This window comes from Thrips palmi, unplaced genomic scaffold (genome assembly GCF_012932325.1).
Source record: "Thrips palmi isolate BJ-2018 unplaced genomic scaffold, TpBJ-2018v1 HiC_scaffold_2, whole genome shotgun sequence".
Lineage (NCBI taxonomy): Eukaryota > Metazoa > Arthropoda > Insecta > Thysanoptera > Thripidae > Thrips > Thrips palmi.
In genome coordinates this window covers 1,836,915-1,855,778 of record NW_023144629.1, presented here as the reverse complement: position 1 = coordinate 1,855,778, position 18,864 = coordinate 1,836,915, and the positions used below count along the sequence as shown (strand labels likewise).

The following is an 18,864-nucleotide window of genomic DNA, read 5'->3' as shown; positions in this document are numbered from 1 at the left end:
CAATGGATTCCTCGTTCGGAGAGCAATCCATTGGTGGGGTCACACGTTCGGTTCGAGTCCCATTTAGCGACTCTGGAGCCCAAAACGCGTCCGGGGTTTTGACCGCCTCCACCGGTCTTCTGGCCCACTGTGTGGCGGTGGATGGGGAAACTAATGGCTTCGTACACATTGCCGCCCTCCACGTTCAACATGGCGACGCCGAGACAGGCGACGCAGCGACGCCCCGGGCGGGGAGGGCGGCGGATTGGAGCGCTTGCCTCGTTACCTCACCCCTGCAAGATTAGAGGTATCCAGGCTGGATGTTTCTAGATTAGAGATCGACGAGTTTAGGCGAAGACTACGATGAAAATTTCCAGTATTTCCGGTTTGATTTCGGCCGGCATTTGGCCGCGTACGTGGAGCGCGCGCTCGCCACCGTCGCCCCCAGCGCCCCGCGCCGGGCGGCCCGCGACGCCGCGACGCCCAAATGTCAGACAGGGTCGCTCTTCGGAAAGGGCACTGGAGTGGAGTGTGTTGTCTTTATCTGACTCAAGGCGGCGCCGGCCTCCCGTAAACCCGTGACACAATTGGTTCCGATTTAATGTTTTTTTAGACTAGTTTGAAGGAGGACTTAAAAGGCCATTATTTAAACGCTCCCGCGCGGAAGAAAGCAAACGACAGGCTGCGTGCCTCTAGGCGTGTCGCGCACGACTCGCCACGACTCCGGCGCGCGGGGCTCACGGTGTGCTTGCCGTGCGTGCGTGCTCGTGCCGCCCCGCTGCGCCGCCACACTGCAGTCCTGGACTCCTGGAGCTGCCGCACTGCCGTGCCTTCTGGAGCAGCAGCGAGCAGCAGTCGCCCTGGAGAAGTGGGGCCGAGCACGCAGCAACGCGCAGCACCGCGCGCCGCCCTAGAACCGCAGGCATGGCCGTGGATAGCATACTGTCTGTGCTGGTACGTGTGTGTGTGCGTCCTCTGTGCGCGTGTTTGTGTGGCCGTTTGACCGTCCGGAATGAATGTTGCAACTGCAGGTGGCGGCCGCCGTGCTGTGCCGTGGCCACGCCGTCAGGGACCCCGCGCGCGGCATGGCGATGGACGACGCCGCCGTGCTGGGCGACGGCCTCCTCCTGCCGCGCCCCGACGCCGTGTACCCGGGGCGGCACGCGTGGCCGGCGGACGAGGCGCCGGAGTGGGACCCCGGGCCCCGGGAGGACGACGACGTCGACGATGACTACGAGGACGGCGAACTCGTCGGGCCGCTCGATGAGCCCGCCGTCGCCGCGGACAGGCGGCAAGGGGACGCCGCCGACAAGGTGGAGTCACTTTCGGGGCCAGCCGTCGGGCAGCCCACTGTAGGGCAGCCCACTGTAGGACCCACGGAGGCCGGTACGGACGCGGTGTCCGAGCAGCCCGACGAGGCTCAGGGCAGGACTGCCGACGACGACCGACTGGAGGACTCCGTCCCCGAGGAGGTGCAGCACAGGTCCTCGTTCGCAGTGCACCAGGTGAGTGGCAGTCCGGTGCAGCGCGTGCTCGGATTGCCTTAACGCGTGACTAACGGTGTGGCGGTTGCCCAGGACTCGCTGGCGGCCGAGTCCGAGGCGCTGCCCATGGCGGCGCCGCTGTCCATGGGGGGCCGCGGGCCGCCCATGACGCTCAGCCTGGAGGACATGGACTACCTCACCATCCTGAGGCCGCCGGCCCAGGTCAGGGGCTCGCAGGGGTCCCAGGGTGCGAAGGGCGCCAAGGGCGGCAAGGGCGCGCCGGCCAAGGGCGGCAAGGGCGGCGCGGCGGCGCGCGGAGGCAAGTACAAACGGAAGGGCGCCAACGCCACCGCCAACAACAACAACAACAACAGGGCCAAGACGGGGAAGGGCAAAGTGGTCGCCGCCAGCACCATCAACAAGACCAGGCAGAGGCCGCCCCAGACGCCGCCCCAGACGCCGGGCGGGCCGCCCATGGGGCCCATGCCGCAGGCGCCGTCCTCGTACGACCCCTACAACAGCTACAGCTCGCCCTACGACCCGCCGCACCCCTACGGCTACGGCTACGGGTACAACGGGTACGACTACCCGCACTACCCTGACCCTGTCATGAGCCACGAGTACCAGCAGGTGAGGTCTTGCCGTAGACACTCCATCCGCCACTGCAGCCTCGCCGATCGCCCTAAATAGCATCATGATGGTGTGCGTCTTCCCCGCAGGCAACCTCGTACCCAGAAGAGGAGCGCTTCCGACCCATGGGATCGGGCATACGCCACCCCGGCCCCGCCATGTTGCCCTCCTTGGCGTCCCCCATGACGTCCCCGATGACGTCCCCCATGGCCTCGCAGCCGGCCTCGCAGCCGGCCTCGCCCCTGTCGCCGCTCACGTCCCCGATGGCGGCCTCCACGGCCTCCACAGCGTCAGCCGGCTACGACAGCTACTCGCCGGGCTACCACAACCACCGCGACTACCCGCTGCCCGCCAGCCCGTCCGCGGCCTCGGCGGCCACCGCGCCGACGACCACCTTCAGCTCCTTCCAGGACCAGCGGCCCTCGGGGTCCGGGGCGGTGCAGGTCAGTGAGCAGCAGCCCAGCAGTCGTTTCAACGCTGTCCCCCTCCCTCCCGTAAAGACCGTGAGTGCGACAGAGACAGGGCGGGACCCACAGCCTCCAGCCGTCGAGCGTCGAGGCCCGCGTCGGCGGACAGCTCTAGAAAGGCGTGCGCGGCTCACTTTTATTTTTGTGAAAACCACGTCGTTTCCTGAGTGCCTGTCCACCTGCACTGTCTACGGCGTGCTTGGCGTGGAGCGTAGCGACGCGTGGCGTATCGCCGCGAGTCGCGGAGTCGCAGCCAATGGCGCTGCCGCGCTGCCTGCTGCATCGGGCGCAATTTCTCTCCGTGTGCAGCGACTCTAGTCAGCGCGACACGACCCCTCCCCCCCCCCCCCGCCGCCACACTATCACGCACAAGAAGCCAAGCGTGGCTGGCCCGGCCCGGCCTTAGCGCGGCCGCGGCCACTGGGACTAGGCAGGCCTGGGATGCGCGAAGAGCTCCAGCTAGACAGCCCCCCCCCTCCCCTCCCCCCCCCTCCCCTCCCCTCCGCTCCGCTGGGGGGCCCTACGGCGCCAAACTCATTGCGTGGAAAATTATGAAAAACGCTGCCACACCTGCTCCCTTCCGCGGTCCCCTCCAATCCTTTCCCTCTCGCTATCTCTTTCTATCGCGCGGTCCCACCACCGCGTCCCGGCTATCTAGCCCAGATCTGTTGGCACGATATGCTTTCTGCGCCAAGCGCTTTGGGACTACGCAAAACGGAGACGGCCCACCGGAGGGCCGGCATCGGACTGGACTAGGCATTGGACTGGACATGGCAGGAAAACAAAAAAAAGAAGAAAAGAAAAACCGGTAATGCTAACGCAGCATTTTTCTGCCGAGGGCATTTCTCCTGACCCAGAACATTTTTCTATTCTCCCAACGAAAAATATTTGCTCGGGCGAAAACCTTTTAGCACTTCGGTTGGGTTATTTTTGAATTGCCTTTCTTTTTCCCGCAATTTTTTTTTTCAAAGAGCGCCTTGCAGTGCGCTGGTCGGCCTAAATACGCGTACACCGGCGCGAAATGGGGTTTGCCTACATACGAGCTAGGTGCGCATCCGCGCCTCCGCCTACTCGGGCGTTGTAAACGTTCAGCGCTTCACAGCCTCCCCCTCCCCTCCCCTCCCCTCCCCCGCCGCGCACTTTTTGATGCGTGAACCGAGACCAGTTGGCTGGAGGAGGAGAGGGAGGGGGGGGATATGTGGCTGAGTCGGACTGGGAAAGTGGAGTACTCGTGGCCCGGTGCGCTCACTTCGCTCACTCCCCCGCCCCGCCGGCTCGAGGAGGAATGACTTTCGCGGCAAGTTCGGCGGCACGGCATAATGGCGGGTTGTCATCTCCGTGCATGCGAGCTTCTAGGCCTTCATCGGGGAGCGCGTCACGCAGGCCACCGCTGCAACACTGTGGTGCTGCTGCAGGTGTCGCAGAGCGTGTCGCTGGGCGAGCACGACCCGTCCAACTGGATCAGCACCGCGGTGCCCTCCGCCGCCAACGCCGAGGCCACCAAGAAGGCCACCCTCAAGGACATCCTGGCGCAGGACTGCCCCGGCGCCGAGGAGCTGGGCTACTGCGACTCGCCGCCGCGCTACCCCATGTAAGCCTTGAGGGTCTTGGGTGCGTCGCGCTGCGTCCCCGCGCGAGCGCCGTGCGGATAGGCCGCCCGCGTGCAGCCGTGTGCTGAAGCGCACCGGTTGCCTACCCGCACGGCGCTCTGCCGGCCGAAAGGACTGCCGACCTCAGCCTGGTCCTCGAGATCAAAGCCCAGCTGTTCATCGCGAGAATGTTTGCCGTCTGTCTGAGTCCACCCCTTGCCCCGGCCCACAGGCAGCAGGTCGCCGAGGCCATCCAGAGGTGCTCGCAGCTGCTGGAGCACATGTTCGCGCCGCCGCCGGAGGAGCGGGACGCTGACACCAAAGAGGTGAGGGAGCAAGCAGTCAGAACCAAACAAGAAGGTTCCGGGTTCGAACCCGCTGACACAGTGCCTTTTCTCCGCCAGGCCGAGGGCGAGGGCGCGTGCCAGTCCGTGCGGCGCACGCTGCGGCCGGGCTACGTGCGCGACGCGTCGTCGGGGCGCTGGCTGGTGTCACTGCAGTCGCGCGGCCGCGTCGTGCAGAAGGTGGCCGTGGAGCGGTGCAGCGCGCCGGGCCGGCCGTGCGCGCGCCTCTCCGACTCCAAGTGCGCCAGGAACCTGGGCTTCCGGAACGGCGCGCGCCCCACCAGCTGCGACCAGCGGCACACCCTGATGCCGGTGCTCACCTGGGACCCCGAGACGCCCGCCACCTGCCCCAGGGTGCGCCTGGCGCGCTTCCCCACCGCCTGCGTCTGCAGGGTCGGCTCGTGACTACGTGCCCTACAGTGTGGGGCCTTCGTGGCCTCAACGCCAAAAGTGACTTCCTCTCGGTGAAAGTGATTCGAGACGCGTGGCGGGAATAATTTAATTGCAAGTGGCTCGTCGGGCTCTGCGTACGGCGGTGTTGGTGAAGTAAGTGGGCGTGAAAGAAAGCGGCGATGTAAATAAAAAATTTAATCTAAGTACTTCATTTTAAAAATTCATTCACGCAATCGAAAGATGAACGCCTCGAGAAACAGCCTTAGCCTACATGGTTTATTCACAGGTAAATGATGGGGGGCGATGATATGTACAAAAGGGGCACGATGGGAGCGGCGGGGCGGGGAGTCGAACCCGGGCCGCTGCCGCCCTGCCGCCCTGTCGGCCTGCCCTCGGTCCTCGTCCGGCGAAAGGTCGCCCTTTGTTCTCGCGCTTCAGTCCCTTAGTCCTTCAGTCCTTTCAGGGGCGGCCGTGACTCCGTGACCCACCGGGCGTGTCACACTGTCACACTGTCCGACGGCAGCGCGGATCACTTCCGGGCGGAGGCGGCCACCTCCCCGCCGAACAGCCTCGCGAGGAGGCGGGCGACGAGGCCAGGACGCCGTGCAGGAGGACGGCGGTCGTCGGCAGCGCGCGGGCTGCAGTTCTCCGCCGTGGCGGCGGCGACGGCGGCCTCGCTCGGGCCGGGCAGTCATTCTTCGACGGGCAGGGTCTCGTGCACGTACGTCCTGGAGCCGCCCTCCGCGAAGTCGGCGGCGGCGTGCCCGTCACCGGACAGCACCCACTTGGTGGTCAGCAGGCCCTCCACGCCGACGGGGCCTCGCGCGTGGATGCGCCCGGTGCTGATGCCCACCTCGGCGCCTGCGGCACGAGGAAAGAGAGTCAGTGGTGACTGGCCAATGTGAATACAGTGCAGGGCCGTCGTCGCGTAGCGTCGATACTCACCCAGGCCGAACCTGTAGCCGTCCGCGAAGCGGGAGCTGGCGTTGTGGAAGACGCAGGCACTGTCCACGTCGCGCTGGAACTGCTCGGCGACGGCCGCTGTATCGAAAACAATTTCCGGTTGGTATTGAGGACTTAACGATTCTCACTGGCGCGCGCTGTGGCAGCGCAGCCGACGGAGCGCGGTGCAGGCAGGCAGGCCCGCCACTGACCGGCGTGTCCGGCGTGCCTACCCCACAGGCTGAAGCCAAGGACACTCGACTTACAGTTCTCCGTGACGATGACGTCGGTGTGGCCGCTGCCGTAGGTGTGGATGTGGCTGATGGCCTCCTTGACGCCCTTGACGGTCTCCACGGCGCACTTGAGGTCCGAGTACTCGGTGCGCAGGTCCTTGGCCGGCGGCGGGCCGAAGGTGAGCCTCTGGTTGAGCGTGGGCCCGGACACGAGGGACACGCCCTCCCGCTTCAGCATGTTGCACACGTCCTCGAAGAAGGGCCCGTTCACCAGGTCCTCGTGCAGCAGCAGCGTCTCCATGGCGTTACACGCCGCGGGGTAGTCGCACTTGGAGTCGCGGACTGCGGACAAAGTCGAGTTAATTTCGGCCTTTTAGAATTCCGAATGGAATCAAACGTGCCCTGATTCGATTCTGTTTCGAAGTATTCACACGCCACAGTGAAGGCCTCACCTATCCGCAGGGCCTTGGCGAGGTCGGCGTCCTTGTCGACGTACACGTGGCAGACGCCCTCGGCGTGGCCCATCACGGGGATGTGGCCGCTCTGCGACTGGATGTTCTTGACCAGCTCGCTGGAGCCGCGGGGGATGATGAGGTCGATGTGCTGGTCCATGGACAGCAGGTCCGAGATCTCCTCGCGCGTCGACACCAGGGAGATGGCGTTCTCGGCGCCGTACTCGCTCAGGGCCTCCTTCACGAGCTCGGCCAGCAGCTTGTTGGAGTTGGCGGCCTCCTTGCCGCCCTTCAGGAGCAGTCCGTTGGCCGAGCTGATGGCCAGCGCCGCCACCTGTGCATGTTCAATGTTGATTGTGTGTTTTTGCAGTGTGCGGGATCGCGCTCTTCACGTGTGACTGCGCTGACCTGGGGCAGGCAGTCGGGCCTGGACTCGAAGATGACGAGCAGCACGCCGATGGGGACGGTGACCTGCTTGAGCATGAGCCCGTCGGCCAGCTTGGTCCTGCGCAGCACGCGGCCCACGTTCTTGTGCGACGAGTCGGCGATCTGCTTGAGGCCGGCGGCCAGGCCCCTCAGCTTGGCGGGGGACAGCGAGAGGCGCGAGAGCATGGCCGGGGCCAGGCCTGCGCGCGACGCGGCGCGGACGTCGGCCGCGTTGGCGGCCAGGATGTCGTCCTGCCGCGACAGCAGCAGCTCGGCCAGGCGGTGGATGCAGGCGGAGCGCTCGCCGGGGGTGAGGCGCTGCAGGTCGCGGGAGCCGGCCCGGGCTGCACGGGGCAAAGGCAAAGACCAAGGGGCGCAAGTTAGCCCGTTGTTGGCGTTGTTGGCGTTGGCGCTGCACGCGTTCGCCGTCGCCGTCCACTCAGCCGAGGCCCGTCCCCGCCCGTCCCGCGGGACCTTGGACGGGCCGGCCTTCGCCTCGGCGACGGCCGCGCCGACGGCCACGCTAGCGCACGCTAGGCCACGGCTAGACCGGCGGCCTTTGAAATAGATAAGCCGCTAGCTATCGCGGGTCAGCTATTCCTCTGAATTGCGGCTTGAATCTGCATTCTGGTGATCAAGGTAACGAGCTGTTCCCAACCCAAAGAGCGCTAACTCACCCTGCTCGGCCACCACGTCGGTGGAGGCGCTAGACGCGCTGCCGCTGGTGAAGAAGGTGCCCAGCTTGCGGCCCGTCAGGATGGTCTTGATGGCCTGCTCCTGCATGCCGTTGCAGATGACCACGCAGACGCCGCGGTCCAGGGCCCACGTCGCGGCTTGCACCTGCAACCGCGCCAATAATGAGAAACCTGGCGCAGTGCTCGAACCAGCGACTCTCGGTGCCGGTATCGGTCACTCTGACCGCTCGGCTACGCGGCGCTACCTTGGAGTCCATGCCGCCGGTGCCGACGCGGGACTTCTCGCCGAAGCGCACCGACTGCGCCATCTCGGCCGTGAAGGTGGACAGGAAGCGCGCGCCCTCCTGGTCGGGCGGCAGCGTGTAGATGCCGTCCACGTCGCTCATCAGGATCAGCAGGTCGGCCTGCACCTCCGCGGCCAGCATGGCGGCCAGCGAGTCGTTGTCCTTGATGGAGATGACCTGCCGAGACAAACAGTGGCGGTTAAGCGCAACCCAAGGGTGTGAAAGCGACAGCGCCACGAAAGCAACCCCGCGACAGTCACCTTCTTGCCACCCTTGCCGCCGTCCTCGTCGTCAGCCTGGGGCGGCGGGCTGACGGCGTCGTTGGTGTTGATGATGGGCACGATGTTGAGGGAGATGAGCTCGCTGAGCGTGGAGAAGAGGTGCTGGCGGGTGTCCTCGTTGTAGAAGTCGGGCTTGGTGACCAGCACCTGCGCGATCTTGACGCCGTACTGCGAGAACATGGCCTCGTACAGCGACATGAGCCCCGACTGCCCCACGGCGGCGGCGGCGCGCGGCTCCAGCGGGTGGCCGTGGTTGTCCTCGCCCTTGGACGTGGACAGCGTCTCGCGCATGCTCAGCGACATGAGCAGCTCCTGGGTGAGCTTCTGCTTGCCGAAGGCCACGGCGCCCGACGTCACCATGATGCACTCGCGGCCCTCCTTGTGGCACTCGGCGACCTGCTCCACGATGGAGGCCAGGCGGCCCAGGGCCAGCCCGATCTCGTCCTCGCGCGTGATGACGGCGCTGCCCAGCTTGACCACCAGGCGGCGCGCCAGCTTGAGCTGCGACCGGTCCGTCAGCACGGGCCGCTTGCGGTCCACGAACTGCGGCTGCATCTGCAACACCGTGCAACACGGCCAACAGTCACAGGGTGCCCTGGAACCTCTCTACGGCCCTCTGGTGTCTGTGGGGGTTGGAAAATAGTCTGTGCGGGCTTTGAGAAGTGGTCTGTGCGAAGGGCAAAACTCTGTGGTTAACGCCGCCGCTCCGCCTAGTTACAGGCGGGTGCCGTCGTGCCACCCCGTTCGGGTGGGGCTGCCGCAGATTATAGACTGGCGGCACTTGAGCGCTCAGGAACAGGAGATTGGCTAGGAGGTGAAAACTTTTACATGTACCTCAGATAACACTACGGCCACGTAACTTATGTTGCCCCACCGCATCGTGTGTTGCCCGCCGTTTCAAAATGCTCGTTCAGTTTGGTGACGTGCCGATGGGGCAACGCCGAAGGCCTCACCCTATACTGCGTACTCGAGGGGGCTGTTTGGAACCTCGACGTTTGCACAGTGGAGTGGGTTTTGGTAGATTGGTACTCACGCCGCTGAAGCGGAGGCCGGAGGAGGAGGCGTTTCTATGCTGCACCACGAGCATGCCTCGGCCGCGCACCGCCCCCGCCCCCGCCTCCACGGCCCGGAGGCCCTGCGCCAGTCGCTGGCAGAGCGACATTCTGAAACAACAACAGAAAAAGAAGAAAAAATGAACGACGAGGCAAGTGCAAGTAGCGACGTGAGTGTGTGTACAGACGTAAACACTCATTGCGTGCTCTACCCATGCGTGGCTCTCGGATTCGCGTTTTTAAAAAAAGCAATCAACGCGAATCGATAATTGATTATCAATAGCATCTGTCTTGACACCCTGCTCGTGAAAGTTTCCACATAGTTTAGTGACGTAAGTCGCCATCTCTTAGGCTCGAGTGTTTGTTTGAACGCAGGGCGCGCGCTTACATCAGTTATATCCCGGGCACTGTCTCTCTCTCTCTCTCTCTCTCTCTCTCTCTCTCTCTCTCTCTCTCTCTCTCTCTCTCTGTCTGTCTGTCTGTCTTGCACCCCTGCTGCGCAACGCTCCTTGAGTACGAGAGCCAGCGCTCACGTGGAGATGCCACACGTGTTGCCTACCTTCGGGCGGTGCCCCATTTGACCGGGAGGGAGGGGGCGCATGGGCACCGCGCCTTTCCTCGCACTGGTCGCGTGGTGCCGTGCGCCCTTAGGTATGCAATGAAAGGCGAGGCATACTTCACTTCCTGCGAACGAACGAACGATAAGAGCTGAGGAAAGGGCGAAATTAGCGAAACGAATATCGGTCGGCGCGCAAGCGGCTCAATCACCCCGCGTTGCCCTTGATGGCGCTGACGCTTCGATTAATCGTAATTAATTCGATTTGACGTGGTGCGGGGAGCGATAGCCGGGCAGCCGCCGTGAAGCGGTTTATTAAAAAAACACGAAGGACGGACTGTTGTTACGTGAACGTACTAGAACTCGACGCGCTTGGGGAAAGGGGGTGGGGAATGTGGCCTTCCCTCAAAAATAGAGATTTGTTGTTATTTATTTTTATTCGCTGTTTCTCCGGTTGCTGCAGTTCTGAAGGCGCCGCCGCCCCGGATCGGCTACGAATAGGAGATAAGACTTCGAGGCTCATTAAACGCTCTTCTCACTCTCTCTCACTGTGGTGGAAACGAGCGGCCGGATCCGAGGCGGAAGTCGAGCCGAAAGTAAACATACCGTCTCTTTCTCTCTTTGAGACGATTGTCCGTGTCGCGTAGGTGGCACACACAATGTAGCGGCCTCGAGTCAACATCGCAAACGTCAAATGTAGGGACGACCGTGGGGACCGGGCCGGCCGGGTAGCTCTGTCCCTCTCGCACTCGCACGGGACGCCCCATGAGTGCGAGAGAGACAGAACGACGAAAGCGCTGTCCGGAATCATCCGAGGCGCGGAGATAACGCGATGGGCGTTGCAGCGCCAGGGGAGCAAAATTCAGAAGAGAAACATCAAAAACAAAGACCGGATCGTGAGAGGGGAGGGGAGGGGTGTTGTGAACCCGTGGCAGTGATATTGACACTGGGTCGAGCAATCAGTGTTATGCCATGCTGCTAGTTGGACTTAAGTGCCATAGTCCGACACGCGCACGCATTTCGCAGAGGGGTCGCTATCGACGGGGCGCCCTCCCCTCCCCCCCCCCCTTTCCATTCCTCTCACTGCTCGGTGAACGACGAGTCGTCGGAAAAGTTCTGGCACCACACCCGGCGACAGGGAGCGCGAAAAACGGAAAACCTGTTGCCGCGGCGGCGGCACCATCGGCCAGATTAGAGAGATGAAAGATCAATCCAAAGGACGCCCGTATGAGGACGCGCCTTTGCTGTCGGCGGCGAGCGCGGGCAGGGGAGGGGGAGAGAGTGGGAAGGGCAGCCGGGGAAAATAACTTTGTTTAGGGACAATCGAAAGGTTAGGCGTTGCGGTGGAAATTTTGCCTGGCGAAAGATAGCGCGGCGCACGGGCGGGCCACGCCGTGCCCGGCCGGGACGTGAGCGCATGCCAGCGCATGGTGTGCGACTGCGACCACCAAAACAAACAAGCGGCAGGGCGGCGGGGCGTTCCGGGGTTCGCAGGGACGGGGACGACGCGATGAATTATTGGGAAGGGACAGACAGACCGCCTGTTGGTTGCTGTTGGTCAAGCAGCAACCAACGTCACTAGTGTGCACACTTGTGTGCACACTTGTGTGTGTGTGTGTGTGTGTGCGCGCGCGCGCGCGCGCGTGGGTGCGGGTGGTGCGGGGCGCCGCTGCTGCGGGAATCCGCCATGGCGAGTCAAAGAGCGGCGATATCAAATTGTGACATCGACTAGACCAAAATTGACCGCACCCGCTGGGGCCGAGGCCTGCGGTTCCTACGCCAGGAAGTGTGCACATTTGGAGTTTGGCGCGGTGCGCGTGCGGCGGCCCTCGAAAAGCCGAGTCTTCGCTCCTCGCACAATTACCGCCGAGTTATATACGTCTTATCGGCCGGCCCGGTGCGCCTCGCACCTCGCCATAAAGCAGCGGCAGTCTGACTCGCGTTGTCTCTCTCGCACTCGTGGGGCGGCCCCGGTGGGTGCGAGCGAGAGGGACAGCGCGACGAGGACGTCTCTCGGATTCAGTCTGCAGACAGCTGATATGCACGCCGCGGCCGAAAGACCGCCAAACGGTTTCACTCAGGCAAAAGGGATTGACGACAAGCGACGCTTGCCGCGGAACAGAATGACGCGCGGGGTGAGGGTGAGCACGGGAAGGTTGCGTCCAGTAAAATGAGCTTCTGAGGGTGTCTGCTGAGATATGCCCTGCGCTATGCTACATACGTGGTCAAGGTGCAGAGTCGCCACCAGACGTCCTCAGACACCCTTAAACACTTCGACAGCCGCAGACACCCCTCTAGCGGCAAGGCCAGAAAGCGCAGGGGCAGGGTGGAATTCACTGAATGACAGAGAGCCGAACCGGCACCCCCGCTCTGCCGGGGGGTGGGTGTTTTAGTTCGCGTCAATGATTGGCCGAATGAATGGGCGAATGAGTGGGGCGGTCGACGCGACGCACCTTGCTGACTTCTTGCACGGAGCTGGACGTGCCGGGTGGTGGTTGGTCGGTCGCGGACGGAGACTCGGACGGAGCGCGGTGCCGCGGTGCCCAGTGGTGGCGGTCTGGCCTGGTCTGTTCTGTTCTGCGGCCTGCCCTTGCCGTCGCTTCCCCTGGTGTCTGCAGACTGGCGGGAGTCGCGACGGGGATCGCGGAAGACGAAGACAGTCTCTCAAATCTCCGCGCTGCGGCCCGCCGTGGCGTGGCGTGCCGTGCAGGAGCACGCACCGAGCGGCAGAGTGCCCCCTATCTGGGGGTCAAAGTGCAGTCCGCCCCGCCTCACCCCGCCTCGCGCCGCGTCGCCAAGGACAGGTCTCTTTTGTGCCATCGCCCCGAGCAGGACGAGTTTGTCGACTTGTCACCACACTTGGGAGCCATTGCACCAAGTCGAGCAGTGTAGGGGCTCTCGATTCATCCATTTATCTCAGCCCTTTGCTTCCGGCCTCGGTCGGGCGATCGCGCGTCAACACTCTGCACTCTACACTCAGCGCGGCGCCTGTATTCAAACATTCGAACGGCGCGCGCGCTTATTCGCACGGCGCAGGGGGGAGTGGCCGAGGGAAGGGGGCGGGGGCAGCAGAAGGGAGGGTGGCTGCAGTGCAACAGCAACAGCAGCATCGCAGTGCACTGCATGAAGTTATTTTCCCTGTCCAGCCGGTCTCCAAGGTTGTCATCCACTGCGAGCGGCTTTTCGGCCTGTTCCTCGAGTCCCGCGACGGCCCACTCCCGGTGGAGTCGCGCTGTCAAAGCCCTAGGCCTGAGCGCGGGGACGTATGTGAGATGTGAGTGAAGGCGCCGTACTCCCCGTCGCTGTCGCTGCGCCTGCACCCCTTTCCAGCTCCCCCGATCCCGATTTCACCGCCAGCGCCATGGACTTCGAGAGCCCCGACGTGGAGAGGGAGTTCCCTGGCCTCTACCTGTCCGAGTCGGGCTCCGGGAAGCGGAGCCAAGACAGTGACTGTAAGTAGTGAGGTTAGGAAGTTTTCTGTCAATGGATGGAAGTGGGAGCCTCGCACCCACTCCATGCTTCATATTTCACCGTTTTAACTTTTCTGCCGCCTTGCAGTCAGCGACGACGCTCATGAACGGTCCACCAAGAAGGATCTGCTCATTGGCAAGAGGAAGGACAAGAAGGAGTCGAAGAAGGACCTGGGCTACGCCGCTCTTGAAGGAGAGAGCTCTCCGGAGGAGGATGTGGACGTTAAGTATGTACAGTTTTAAGTTTGAAGTTGTACTCATAGGATGACCCGTTTTTTACTTTCCTGGCTATATTTTATCTTTCAAAATTTAGGAGTCCGTGCAAGTCAAAAAAGTCTAAATCATTTAAATTTCCTACGATCAAAGAAAAGAGAGAGAAATCAAGAGAGAAAGACGTGAAGGAAAAGGATAAAGACAAGGAGAAGGAAAAGGACAAAGATGTGGATCGTGATAAGGAGAAGAAGAAGGAGTCCAAGTCTAAACTTAAATTGAAGGACAAGAAAAAGTTGAAGGCTGGGGATGATTCCACTGAGTCTGTGGGTGAGTTGCCGCATTTGTTCTCTTAGAGGCCGATTTACTTGTATTATTTTCAACTTACTTTTTCTTGTAATGAATATGAATGGTTTCAGAGGATATGCCTGTCTTTGGAGTGCCGATTTCTGTTGCTACGGAGAGGAGCCACTGTCATGATGGAGTAGAAATTCCAGTTCTAGTTCGTGATTGCATTGACCATGTTCAAGAGTGCGGCTTAGGGGTGGATGGTATTTATAAAGTTGCTGGTGTAAAGTCGAAAGTTCAAAACCTCCGTAGGAGCTATAATAAGCGAGAAATGGTGAAGCTTGGGGATTATGATATACCAACAGTCACCAGCCTGCTCAAAACATTCCTACGGTAAAGCATGCTTTTATACATATAGTTCTTTAATTATAGAAACCAGCATTGATCACAACTTAGTTTTACTTTCCAGAGAACTTCCTGAGCCACTTTTAACAACTGATCTCACTCCTCGATTTGAGGATGTAGCCACTATCAAGGAGTTTGCGGTTCGGGAACATGAGTTGTCTTCTTTAATAGCCCAACTCCCTTTGTGTAATCGAACTTGCATCTCTTGGATCATAAGGCATCTTGAAAATGTTGCTGCTAATGTAAGAATCATGATTTTTTTTTTTAGGTAATGAGGCAAGCTTTTTAATGTTTGACTCCTTCTGTTAATAGGAATGCCAAAATAAGATGGGGATTTCTGCTTTGGGAACTGTGCTTGGTCCAGTTCTTCAAACAACCCCTAGGCTTGTATCTGTTCTAGTTATTCATAGCAGTGCACTTTTTGCTAATGTTAAATTAGTCAGGTATTAAACTTATTTATTTTGTTAAATTTATTTATTTGTTTATGCATTGAAGTCAAGATTGATTGTCTGACTATGTTTTTTTGTGTAGGTATGTACCCCCACTAAGCGCAAGTTGTACATCTTTGCCAAGTTCCCGAGAAGCTATTGCTGCTGAGCTTGTCAAGCAAGAATCCTTACTGAACCAGATACATGCAGAAATGAATAGTGGATGCACAATTCGTTCCGACCAATTGTGGGAAGTTCAACGTTTCATAACACTCCTCAAAGTTAGTTGAGCACATTCCTTTCTAAATTTTCAGTCAGATCTCAAAATATTTAAAAACCTTTCGATTTCAGCGCAAACTTCGTAGTTTAGAGAAAGCTCAGGATGCCACTAACCAAGCAGCAGACAAGGCACCTATTAAATCTAACCAGCAGTCTGCTGGCCCGTCCACCTCTACAGCCAAAGCAGCTTCTGTTAGTCCATCTGTTGATAAAATTGACTTTGCGCTGCAGGTATTTCAATAATTTTGGTGTGTTGTATTATTTTAGACCATGTTTGTATCTTGAATTTCTGGATTTAAGGTGGCATCTGAAGAAAGCTGTGGAAAAAGTGGAAGTGGAAGTGGAAATGGAAGTGGAAATGATGCTGCTGATGTGGCTGTAAAAGAAGACCCCACAGAAGCAGAACGTAAGTCAACACCTAAAGATGAAGCAGATGGGGTCATCTCCAATGAGCATGTTGCCACAGTCACATCTGCAGCACATGAACAGCCGTCACAAGAAGCCACAACCGTTCTTGCGCCTCCTCCAACATCAGAACAAACTGATAATGGATCTAGTCCAGGTAATGAATGAGACATACAAAGTAATGAAGATAGAAAAAGAATTGTAATTTTGAAATGATTCTGGTTTACTAAATTTCAGAGTCAGAAGAGAAAAGTACCACACTTCTTCAGATAGAACATGCAGAGCTTTTAAAATTGCAAAATTATCTTGTTCTCCGAATAACTCAAGAACTAGAAGAGATTGAAGCTTTGCAGGGAGAAATTAAAACAGCAAGAATTATCAAGTCTGAGCTGTCTGGAAGCAATTCTAAACAACCAAATAGGTAAAAGGCCTTCTTTAGCCTCATTATTGTTGCTTTTTACAGTTCACATACAATACAATATCTTAATACATTTGTTTGTTCTAGTGATGCAAGAGTGCCCCTAGAAGTCACTGAAATTTCTACAGATGAGGCAAATACTGAAAGTGAGAAATTTAAGAAAGAGACCAATGACCTCAGTGAACAAGTTGCTCAGTCAATGCAGGACAGAATGAATCTCGTACGGCAAATTATGCTTGAGCGAGAAGCCTGCATTAGGCTCAGAACGCAATTACGAATTAACCAAGACACTGAGACAAAATAACTAGGTTACATTTTATATTTGACAATGTGTGCATCAATTTTGATTATGTTGCATTTAGGATAAATCTATCTTGTCTTAATCTTCTACCACTCTTTTATGCTGATTCCCTTAGCTTCTTTCCGTGCCTTAGTAGAAGAAAGGAACAAAAAATTGCTGAAACAATTTTTCTATCTTATGTATGATGAAGTGCCATTGTCTATTAGTTTTAGCAACTGACTAGCCAAATATCATCCATTTGACGGAATTCTTGTTTTAACCTCCTGTGATACAAGTGCTGTCCCTGAGAATGAAGTATCCTATGACTTTTCTGTGATGGGTGCAAATATTACTTTGAAATGGTACTTATTGCCGAGCCTCAGTATTTAAATGCTATTGCCTCCTCCCATCTTTTTTTAAAGCAAATTTTTTCAATGAGAAAAAGAAGTGGTACTTACAGTAATCACTTAGGACTGTACTATTACTTATTATCATATAATTTATGCTCTAGGAAATTGTTTAGTTTTGGAACTATTTGTATGGCCTCCCTTGGACTACATTGTGCATATTACCTGTGTCAATTTGATTTGACGTAATGTGAAGTCTTTGCGCTCATTTATGTACTACTATCATTTTAATGTTTTGATATTTTATTTTTTACCAGTTGAAGAACCAGTTTTAGTGACAATATTCAAAGAAAGTAAAGTAGGAACATATTTTCACATTTGTTTTTAATTGATCAATCACATTTGTTTAGCAAGTATTAAAAATGATCTGACACACTGAAAATCTTAGTTAAAATAAAACTGTTTAAAACTATACAGTGTTATTTATAACTTTCAAACCCTCATACTGCATCAAACACATGGAATGAAAAATTGAATTTTCTGAGGAAACATGACAAAAAAATTCATTAATTTAAATGCATTTGTAGAAAATCTTCACAGCCAACTAAAGAATGAGAAACATTGATATGACTATAAACATAGCTCTACAACAATTAATCGGATTAAAATATGACTTCCAATGGAAAAAAAAATATCACGGAGTGGAATTTAACTTTGGCAATAGGAACATAAATAATAAATGTCAATGAAACTTAATGATGACGTACTCACAAAGACAAGTCAAGATACGTGCAGTGTGTACATGTCATCTGATCTGCTTAAAGGAATGAACAACACTATTGAAGGAAGCTGAAGCATTCCTTAAGTACTCTGGCCTTACCACATAGTTGACTGGTTTTCAAACATTCTAAATCCTTCAATCAAACTCATCATCTTTTTTTTGAAATGCACTAGAATTTAACAAGTCAATAAATTTAAAAAGTACCTTATCATTTAGGATTTGAAACAACCAGTATGGACCTGACAACCCTAGAATTAGACTGCCTTAATGCCTAAAGAGCTGCTGCCATCTTGAGTGACAATATCTACATATGGTTTGTCCGATAAAGGAGAGGAGAGCTTTGGGTAGTAATGATGGTAACTAATGTATGCACAGGACAATCCCAATAAAGATCCACAGAGAACATCCTGCCAGTGATGGTGATAGTCACAGGTGCGGCTGAGGGCTATTACAAGAGCCGAAACAAGGGGAGTGAGCGGAGCAATAAGCCTCCAAGCTTGGGCCTTCCCTGAGCGAGAAAATGTGTGAAGTTTACCAGCAGTGTACATTGCCAGGAAGCCCAAACCAGCAAATGCCCCTGAAAAAAAATGCATAAGTGAGAAAGAACAATGAGATTAAGCAGAATGATAACGCTTAATGGAAACTGGAGAAAAAAAATAATAAAAGAACTTACAGGATGAATGTCCACTTGGAAAGCTTTTTCTTCCTTCTTCAATGATAGCATTATCTCCAGTACAAGAGAGATCAGTGGTGATTATTCCATTTGGATAACAACGCCAGAAGAAATCTGGTCTTGGCCTCCCTGAATGAAACAGAAAGACATTAACAGAAATTGATTTAAAATTTAGACACTATACATGAATTAGGTAACGTACATACCAACTACCACTTTGATAATGTTTGTCAAAAGAGCGTTCAATATACATCCTAAGGAACAAGCTAGAAATGCTTGCAGGGCATCAGAGCGCATTCGCTTAACAAAGCTCCAACTTAATATTACAGCAACAGGCACGACCAAAGAAAATATCTGGTAAAAAAAAGATTAAGATTGTTTTTAAACTATTCACAAATTTTTTGAAAGAGAACTTCGTTAGGATTTGTGAGTTTTGTCATTACCCAAAGGGTTGTAGTTGTAACATAGCTATCGGTGCGGGGATTTTTGTATAACCACAATTCATCTGGCTGGATTTTTCTTGCGAAGGGGCGAACTTTGTCTAAATATCTGTAAACAGAATGTGACATAGAATTAAAGCAATATTACTCAAATAAAAACAACTTGATTAAAACTGAAACTAGGCAGACAAATCTCTGTAAATTCTAAGATTTGAATGATCTTGCACCGAATAATAAACTCACAGAGCTATGAAACTTAGGACCAGTCGGACCACAACTTCGGTAACGACACTATTCATTACACCTGATGTTGTGAAAGACTGTTCCTGTCAGGAAACCTGAAAGGTTTACACGTTGCCCATTTCTTGAAAGAAAAGTGACAGCCACGTCTGTCGTCTGCTATTTTTGTTGTTGTTGTTGCTATTAGCAGAAAGACAGGCTGGCCTCCTCAGAGTTACTTTCCGAAACATACAGTAAACGTATTAACGTAAATGCATTGGAGATGCTTTTAAAAAGTTTGTGGAATCATTTACGTTAGTGAAGATCAATATTAATAGAAATACTGTCATTCTTTTTCAAATGTTTGAATGTAAACACGCACGACGACAACCGATCGTGCGAATAATGGTGTGT

At 55.9% G+C, this 18,864-nt stretch overlaps 4 protein-coding genes across 5 annotated transcripts; 2 read left to right on the top strand and 2 right to left on the bottom strand.

Annotated features, from left to right (window-relative positions):
- Positions 1-1,148: 1,148 nt before the first annotated feature.
- On the top strand, positions 1,149-5,122 carry LOC117647343 (the record flags this gene model as incomplete). The annotated part of the gene is made up of 7 exons (XM_034389062.1): positions 1,149-1,484; positions 1,557-1,685; positions 1,845-2,093; positions 2,183-2,443; positions 3,910-4,151; positions 4,382-4,475; positions 4,554-5,122. Coding segments are annotated over 7 exons (1,656 nt in total), but the record flags the coding sequence as incomplete, so codon positions are not given.
- Positions 5,123-5,131: 9 nt separating this feature from the next.
- Positions 5,132-12,464, bottom strand: LOC117647681 (delta-1-pyrroline-5-carboxylate synthase). 2 transcript variants are annotated; one of them, XM_034389571.1, is made up of 11 exons: positions 12,261-12,464; positions 12,029-12,177; positions 9,233-9,362; positions 8,179-8,754; positions 7,880-8,095; positions 7,617-7,779; positions 6,922-7,283; positions 6,514-6,847; positions 6,095-6,403; positions 5,832-5,927; positions 5,132-5,747 (listed from the first exon to the last, which is right to left on the bottom strand). In XM_034389571.1, exons 3-11 carry the CDS (start codon positions 9,359-9,361, stop codon positions 5,578-5,580), a joined length of 2,355 nt encoding a protein of 784 aa, XP_034245462.1. In that variant the 5' UTR covers position 9,362; positions 12,029-12,177; positions 12,261-12,464; the 3' UTR covers positions 5,132-5,577. The 2 variants fall into 2 exon arrangements, with proteins under 2 accessions (XP_034245462.1, XP_034245461.1); XM_034389570.1 differs by lacking the exon at positions 12,029-12,177.
- A 396-nt stretch (positions 12,465-12,860) lies between these two features.
- Positions 12,861-16,809, top strand: LOC117647682 (ralA-binding protein 1). Its single transcript, XM_034389572.1, has 11 exons — positions 12,861-13,259; positions 13,366-13,504; positions 13,591-13,817; positions 13,907-14,168; positions 14,245-14,422; positions 14,493-14,623; positions 14,712-14,889; positions 14,960-15,118; positions 15,188-15,449; positions 15,530-15,713; positions 15,798-16,809. The coding sequence occupies exons 1-11, from the start codon at positions 13,169-13,171 to the stop codon at positions 16,012-16,014; spliced, it is 2,028 nt and encodes a 675-aa protein (XP_034245463.1). The 5' UTR covers positions 12,861-13,168; the 3' UTR covers positions 16,015-16,809.
- Positions 16,705-18,683, bottom strand: LOC117647684 (phospholipid phosphatase 5). The gene is made up of 5 exons (XM_034389577.1): positions 18,475-18,683; positions 18,235-18,340; positions 17,998-18,145; positions 17,792-17,920; positions 16,705-17,695 (listed from the first exon to the last, which is right to left on the bottom strand). The coding sequence occupies exons 1-5, from the start codon at positions 18,528-18,530 to the stop codon at positions 17,373-17,375; spliced, it is 762 nt and encodes a 253-aa protein (XP_034245468.1). The 5' UTR covers positions 18,531-18,683; the 3' UTR covers positions 16,705-17,372.
- Between the last annotated feature and the right edge of the window lie 181 nt (positions 18,684-18,864).

Bases quoted from the DNA above. Each gene is read 5' to 3' on its own strand.
- LOC117647681 (XM_034389571.1), bottom strand. From the start codon at position 9,361: ATGTCGCTCTGCCAGCGACTGGCGCAGGGCCTCCGGGCCGTGGAGGCG. The intron at 8,755-9,232 runs GTGAGTACCAAT...ACGGTGTTGCAG, and splicing joins CCGGCCTCCGCTTCAGCGGC to ATGCAGCCGCAGTTCGTGGA. The intron at 7,284-7,616 runs GTGAGTTAGCGC...TGCCCCGTGCAG, and splicing joins CGACGTGGTGGCCGAGCAGG to CCCGGGCCGGCTCCCGCGAC.
- LOC117647684 (XM_034389577.1), bottom strand. From the start codon at position 18,530: ATGAATAGTGTCGTTACCGAAGTTGTGGTCCGACTGGTCCTAAGTTTC. The intron at 18,341-18,474 runs GTGAGTTTATTA...TTCTGTTTACAG, and splicing joins GTCCTAAGTTTCATAGCTCT to ATATTTAGACAAAGTTCGCC. The intron at 17,921-17,997 runs GTATGTACGTTA...TGTTTCATTCAG, and splicing joins CATTATCAAAGTGGTAGTTG to GGAGGCCAAGACCAGATTTC.
- LOC117647682 (XM_034389572.1), top strand. From the start codon at position 13,169: ATGGACTTCGAGAGCCCCGACGTGGAGAGGGAGTTCCCTGGCCTCTAC. The intron at 13,505-13,590 runs GTATGTACAGTT...TTCAAAATTTAG, and splicing joins GAGGAGGATGTGGACGTTAA to GAGTCCGTGCAAGTCAAAAA. The intron at 15,714-15,797 runs GTAAAAGGCCTT...TGTTTGTTCTAG, and splicing joins AATTCTAAACAACCAAATAG to TGATGCAAGAGTGCCCCTAG.